The sequence below is a fragment of the Nicotiana attenuata genome, unplaced genomic scaffold (genome assembly GCF_001879085.1).
Source record: "Nicotiana attenuata strain UT unplaced genomic scaffold, NIATTr2, whole genome shotgun sequence".
Taxonomy (NCBI): domain Eukaryota; kingdom Viridiplantae; phylum Streptophyta; class Magnoliopsida; order Solanales; family Solanaceae; genus Nicotiana; species Nicotiana attenuata.
The window spans coordinates 33,258-40,385 of record NW_017671096.1 but is presented as its reverse complement, the minus strand read 5'-3'; the positions used below and the strand labels follow the sequence as shown (position 1 = coordinate 40,385).

At 38.1% G+C, this 7,128-nt stretch overlaps 1 protein-coding gene across 1 annotated transcript; it reads right to left on the bottom strand.

Moving 5' to 3' along the window:
- Window positions 1–292: 292 nt before the first annotated feature.
- On the bottom strand, window positions 293–5,325 carry LOC109205902 (oligopeptide transporter 7-like). The gene is made up of 6 exons (XM_019368659.1): window positions 5,100–5,325; window positions 4,069–4,675; window positions 2,707–3,276; window positions 1,860–2,115; window positions 1,588–1,770; window positions 293–1,231 (listed from the first exon to the last, which is right to left on the bottom strand). Exons 1-6 carry the CDS (start codon window positions 5,143–5,145, stop codon window positions 617–619), a joined length of 2,277 nt encoding a protein of 758 aa, XP_019224204.1. The 5' UTR covers window positions 5,146–5,325; the 3' UTR covers window positions 293–616.
- Window positions 5,326–7,128: the final 1,803 nt, after the last annotated feature.

Genomic DNA, 7,128 nt, shown 5'->3' with positions numbered 1-7,128 from the left:
CTGCTGCTAAGAAGTACTTTTTCATTTTGGCCAAACACCTTAAATTTTTCAAAAAGTACTTTTTTGGCCAAAAAAAGTACTTTTGGCCTCCTAAAAGCTTGGCCAAACAGGGTTTTAAGAAAGTTTGCCTTTTTTTGTGGCCTCCTAGAAGCTTGGCCAAACAAGGACTTTAAGAAAGTTTGCAAGCTACTGTAGTTACTGGCACTTGTACACAAATTCAATCAAAATAATGACAACAAAATCCCATGTCTTATTGGCGCTTTTCACAATGTTTTACCAATCAAAGGGAATGCAAACTGGAAAAATCCATCAATTCAACAGTACAAATATACATGGTATTTATTTGAGTTAGGACTTCCTTACAGCCTAATGGAACCTATGTAGTGGAAACCAGGAAATGTTATACCATTACAACATACACTACACTACAATTTGAGACACAGCACTGCAACTTTGTAATGAAACTGAATTCCTGTAGTAAAAGTGTGAAGAGTTGCACAAATCCTCACAATAATGTATTTAAGAAAAATGCAAAGATTACTTATATACATTCATTTACAAACATATACACCAAAAGAATAATCAAACACATGGTACTGATCTTTTCACTGATCACCTAAAACACTGGGCATCCTTTAACCACAACCCCTTCAGCTGTTGGACAAGAAGCCAAGGGACATCGATCCGCAAAACTTCCCCACCAGTCAAGGCGAACATGCTGCATTCCCAAGCATAAATACAACAATACCCCCATGAATGCTAATCCAGCATCTAATGCCCCAGATAAAACATAATTGTGACGACTCCACAATTTCTGATAGTATCTATAAACAACAAATCCAGAAATAAAAGCTATGATGATCCAACTGTTGTAGTTAACAGAAGTAGCTGGTGGCATGTTGATTATCCCGGCTAATAAAACAGGCACTGTAATTAACCTGATCCACTGCTGGTTAGGGAAACTCTTGTGTGCAATCCAAACAATGACTGGAGCTATAGCTCCAAACAAGAAAGCCCAATTCAGGGCAGAGTAATGGCCAAGATTTCCAAAAATTCTTTGCGGCCCAATCAAACCCCAGATGACTGAGGCATCATAAAATACATGATCGCCTGGGCAAGTCCACGGGCTTCCAGGAGGAAGCAAAGCCCGGTCACAAATATCTGGGACGGTTTCCATAAGCCACCATGCTGTTCCAAGATGCACCAAAGCTGATATCAAGGTTCCAACAACCTGATTAAACAGTGCACAAATGTTATGGTTTGAAGGGCACTCAAGGGTGTAGCGTAATGGTCAATGAAGTGGATTGAGAACCATGATATCTCAAGTTCAAATCCCAACGGTGGCAAAAACCCTAGGTGATTTCCCCGTATGTCCAAGCTTTGGTGGACAGAGTTACTGATACCTGCTGCTGACGGGAGGTAGCAGGTATCCCGTGGAATTAGTCGAGGTAAGCGCAAGCTGGTCCGGACACCATGGTTATCAAAAAAAATCATGGTTTGTAGGACTACTCACTAAACGAGGTACCCAAGTTGTTTCATATGCCAACACGTATGAATTGACTGATGCAGAAAGAAAGAAAAGCCAACCTGAGCCATAAACATTGCCCTAGGAGGAATCTTCATATAATGTCCAAGCTTTAAGTCTTGTAAAAAGGTTAGTCCTTGTTTCATGCTGATATATCCGTACACCTTAAAGCACATGTTAGCTACTGGATACCCGGGGTACAAGTACCCAATTATGTACTCTGTGATCACATTCAAACCAGGAGTCTGTGCAAAAAGATATTGAAAGTTTAGAATGACCAAGAATAGAAGATAGCTTGTATGATTACAAACAGCTATGAAATATAGCACATTACTTGGTTTGTGGTGGCAGTGATGACTCCGACCGGAAGGGTGAAAAAGAAAGCAAGACCACATGCCACCAAGACACCCCACCATGGTAATTGGAGCTGCGTTTTGTAATATTCACAAATAAACACAGTTGCAGCGATATTTACAAGAAGAATGCTTAAAAACCACCATTCAGGAACTTGCTTGTATTTTCTCATGAGTTTTGTGTGAATATCCATTTTCTTCTCTTGGAAAGCTGACTTGCTCAGCTGCCATAGATCTCTACATTTCAAAATTGATTGAGTTTGTATTTGCTGTCATGTGCACTAAATCTAAGCTTTACATGGAGTATCAGATCTAGGTGGAAAAGAAAAGGTGAAACTTCTCATAGACAATTCAGTTCATCAGCCAGCAGCCTTTGAAATCACATATAGTATCACGTGTTCTAGCATATCAATCTGTCAATTCAACTTTTGCCTTGGACAAGATATTTTGCCAATAGAATGCACACATTTTGTTTGCAAATTAATGTTAATCACAACTTGCAAATAGTGACTTATCTGATTCTTTCTGATTTAAATGTTTTAGTACATAGATTACTATATCGACAAGTGTTATCTTCGTGATATCTGTGATTATATTAGTTGTGAAGTGTATAACACCCTATATGCTAAGCACTTTTGAAACATCAAAAAAATTTGTCTTTTCCTTTTTTACTCTTTAGAGTCAATTTAGACGTGAATCGAGTTGCAACAGAAGTACATTGCATAAAGACTCAGCTACACAGAATAGGACATAGACAAAGAGATACAATACACAAAAATAGGCATCCAACCAGCAAAAATAATCATTTGTCCAAAATTGCAAACTTACCGTCCATGGAAGAGGAAGACATGAACAACTGTGGCACTGAGGCAGGCAAAGCTGAATGCATAAGTCATCGAAAAGAAAGTGCTGAGATAGAGGCGGCCCTCGCGGTCATATGCATTGAAATCAATATGGAAGTTGGGATCTATAATGGCCGAAATGTTGTATTTTTGACCATCTGAGGTGAAGAGGCCATCTGAGAATATTGGAAAAGTTTTGGCTTTGTACACATTGAACCAGTACATAAAAGGTGTAACAACATACATTATGAGAAAATATCCAACAGCAATATTTGCAGTAGCGAACCACGGGCTAGCTAATGGACTTCCAAGATAAGAGGATATACTAGACCAGTCTAGTCCAATGGCACCGATTCCAAGACCATGAAGTCCAGAACCCAACTGTTGGGCAAGGACAGAAGCTGGGAATAACCAACATAGCCAGGAAAGTGAACTTAGCATTGGGAAAAGGTAACCAGGAAACACATAGTAAGCAAAGCTACATAAAAAGGCAATGAGGAAGAACTGGTTTCGCGTCATTTCATTCTTGGCTCTCTCTTCTTTTTCATGAAGTGCCCTGCCATTCAGAAGTGAAAACCTCTATAAGTTATTAACAGCATAATTTGTGTTTAAAGTTCTCTCCTAAATACCGCATACTTTGACGTTCTCTCAAAAAACAATACACAGATTTTTGCATAAGTTAATACTGTTAACCAAATGCTGAATTACTACAACAACAACCACCCAGTAGAATCTCACTAGTGGGGCTTGGGGAGGGTAGAATGTACGCATACCTTACCCCTACCCCGAAGGGATAGAGAGGCTGTTTCCGGGAGACCCTCGGCTCAGAGACATAAATTATTATACATAAATTAATATTTCTACACGGCTGGCGGGTCTACATTGTGACTTGTGGGTGCTCAAGCACCCATTATCTTTGACCAGATTTAGTAAATTTGCATAGGCAATTATAAAAATATTTAGATAAATATTGAGTGAGCACCCTTCTTTCAAAATCTTTATCGGCTAGCACCCATGACTTTAAAATCATGAATCCGCCACTCTCACGGCCTACCATACACTGCATTAGTTATTCACGGATTACCTTTTCTAATCCTTCTAATCAAACAATGTATTATTTATTTTTAGAAAATTATCTTTTCTAATTCCTCCATCCAACAACTTAGTGGAGAACTTTTCTACCTCAGTAATGGAGTAACCTTTTTGACAAACAAAAGCAGAATTCCTTCCCACAAAAGTATACTATCAAAGATTCACTACTTAGTTGACTGCCACGTGGCAGAATCTCAAATGATGTCCCAAAATATTGGAAAGTTCAACACGATACGTTGAGTGGATTAGCACATACCTGAAAAGAGAAACCTGAACAAGATTGTGGGGCCACCACATAGCAGCGGGCTCCACCAAATACCTCCGAAAAATCCCAGCCCATCCAAAGCCCAAAACCTGAGTCGTTAGAACAACAATCAACGATACCCAAAAAGTCAACGTCCTCTTGTAAAAAACCTTGACCGCACTAACAATGTGAATCGCATAAGGATTTCCAGCACCAGAATTTGCAAAAATCGTAATTAAAACATGCTCTTTCACATTAAACGGTCCTGGATTTAACGTAAATTCGAATTTTCTTCCTTTGAAGAAAACTCGATTCGGGATTAGAAAAGCCATGAGGTGACCGAGAGGTACGACGGCGATTTGGGCGGAGATTGAGCTGATTGAGAGCGGCTCACGGCGGAACCAGAAGAATTGGTTGAGAAATGAGAGGAGAATACAAGCTAGGGTTCCGAGTATCCACATTCGGAAAGTGACGACCGGAAGTGAAGATTCGTCTGTGATTGGAACCGTGAGCGCCACTTGCTCGATTGGCGAGTTTTCATCTTCGAATGGTGAGAGCTGAGTACTGCTCGAAACATCGCTATCGTGTGAAGATATCTCCTTCTTATTTTGCTTCTCAACTGCAAAATTTGGATGAGTAGATTCAAATTTATAAGTCAACTATGCTTATGTTCGGAAAAAATATGTTGTGCTAACTCTCCAAAAATGATGCTGTACTCGTATCAGATCCTCCAAAAATATACTATTTTTGGAGGATCGGACACGCAATTGAAGAGTCCGAGCAACATAGATTTCTGTACGAGATAGAGATAAACAATAATTATGCCACAATCCCAAACAAATTGGGATCGACTATATGAATTTCACTTCATTCTTTAAGCTCAGGATTTAAATTTGAAAATCACTAAGATTCCAAAAGATTCAGAATCATCAAATTTAAATCCTGAATCGACTCAGCCTATAATAAGACTGTTAGTGAAGATGTAAGAACAGGAGAAGTGAAAGAGCAATTATAAAGAAAAGGAGGAATTTGTGAATGCTTACTAAGTGGAGCTGAGATTTCATGTTGTGTTTCTTGATAGTCAACCATGTTTCTTTCTCGTTTGGAAACTGTTTGACAGGTTTATAATGAAGGATTTTGTTATAAGATTCTGAATCCTAAGTGGACAAAGAGAAAAAGACATGAATCTGAGTAAAGAATATCTATTGCCGGAGATGCGATAAAGTGGGTGGCATATAAAAATGCAGAGTTGTTGAAGTCAGTGATGACGAAAGAAATTCAAGGTGTACGGATAATTTTTTTTTTTATTTGTCAATTTTGCAAATAAATGTACAATAAAGAAAGAAAATGAATCTGGCCTACCTATAGGTGAGTATACATTTTGGTGCTATTTAACATATGTTTGACAAGTTTTAACCCCACTCACCCCCTTCCTCTTCTCACCCCGAAACAATAGGAAGAAGAAGAAAAATGAAATTAAATGGAAAAAGGTTCAATTCGTTCATGTACTATTCGAAATTAAGTAACTTTACTCTTACGGTGTAAAAAAGATACGTAGTATTTTTTATTGACTCCAATATGAAGGTAAGTTTAACCCATGACCAAAAAGTAAGGAGTAAATTTGAGTATTTTTTTCGTAAAAATTGCACGAGGCGCCGTATTTGATTGCCCCCATTTAACCTATACCCAGTTTTTATAAAACGTTTAACTTTTACCCACTTTTTAAACAGCTTCAGCCCCCTTTCTCCTCCTCCTTCTCCATCACCATCACCGGACTAGAGAGAAAAAGATCACTATCTCAATTATTGAATACTAGCGTCTAACCAGTGAAAGGCTTGACTTCCTTCATCTTCATTGCTCAATTTTTCGCTATCTGCTTCTCTATTTTTTTTTTTTTTTTTTGTACCCATTCAATTAGAATGGAATCACAGAGATGTATTTGTCACAGAAATACACCCAGCATCATTATCACATTTTGTTTCTTATTGCACAACAATGAGTTGGAAACATCAATTCCAAAAATTAAATTTTTGAGCATCAATTGCAGTGTTACTTGTAAGTAAGATTGACAAAGACGACAGTGGCACAGAAATGCTTCGTAACGCTTGCTCATGTGTTCAACGATGACGTCGATAATGAAAATGGTGTTGCTGCCATAAGAACAATGTACTTCAGTTCTAGAGCTGAAATTCGTCAGTTACAAAACAAAAACTTCAGCTGAAGTTCGCCAGTTACAAAACAAATACTTCAGCTCTCGCCAGTTACAAAAACAAAAACTTCAGCTCTAGAGCTGAAGTTCTCCAGTTACAAACAAAAACTTCAGCTCTAGAGCTAAAGTTCGCCAGTTACAAAGAGCTGAAGTTTGCCAGTTACAAAAACAAAAACTTCAGCTCTAGACCTGAAGTTCGCCAGTTACAAACAAAAACTTCAGCTCTAGAGCTGAAGTTCGCCAGTTACAAAACAAAAACTTCAGCTCTAGAGCTGAAATCGCCAGTTACAAAAACAAAAACTTCGCCAGTTACAAAACAAAAACTTCAGCTCTAGAGCTGAACTTCAGGCCCGTCTACTAGAATGCTGAAGTTTTGTGTGATTGCCTTTGCTACTTCAGCTCCGTATGCTGAAGTTATGCGAAAAAGCGGGTACGCTTGCAATTTTTTTTGCAAAGCGGACACAAGTTAAAAAGTGACACAAAAAGCGGGTATAGATACAAATGCCCCATTTTTTCTTAAAGAACCCAGTAATTTCGGGCTAGAACAATAATGGTTTTTTTATTTTTTAATGTATTTTTCTATTCCTATACACTATTTTAAATTTTATTACAAAAAATGTCCATGTTTTGATATTTACCCGACAAACACATTTTAGTTACAAAATATATACAATCCACCTTAAAAGGCTCCCAATCCATTATTTGTGCCTTCAATCAAGAGATTTAGTTACACCCTTTTTTTTTTCTCTCCTCTCTCCCCTCTTCCCTCCCCTCTTGGTGTGTTTGATACCCATTCTTCAAGTCTTTTTCTGACATTTTCTAGATGAATTCTGATTTTAAATTGTATTTTCGAAATACAATCA

What these genes read in the sequence shown, in the direction of transcription:
- LOC109205902 (XM_019368659.1), bottom strand. Translation starts at nt 5,145, where the DNA reads ATGGTTGACTATCAAGAAACACAACATGAAATCTCAGCTCCACTTA. An exon ending in GTTCAGGTTTCTCTTTTCAG is followed by an intron (nt 3,277 to 4,068) that starts GTATGTGCTAAT and finishes TCTGAATGGCAG; the next exon opens with GGCACTTCATGAAAAAGAAG. An exon ending in GTCTTCCTCTTCCATGGACG is followed by an intron (nt 2,116 to 2,706) that starts GTAAGTTTGCAA and finishes TTTGAAATGTAG; the next exon opens with AGATCTATGGCAGCTGAGCA.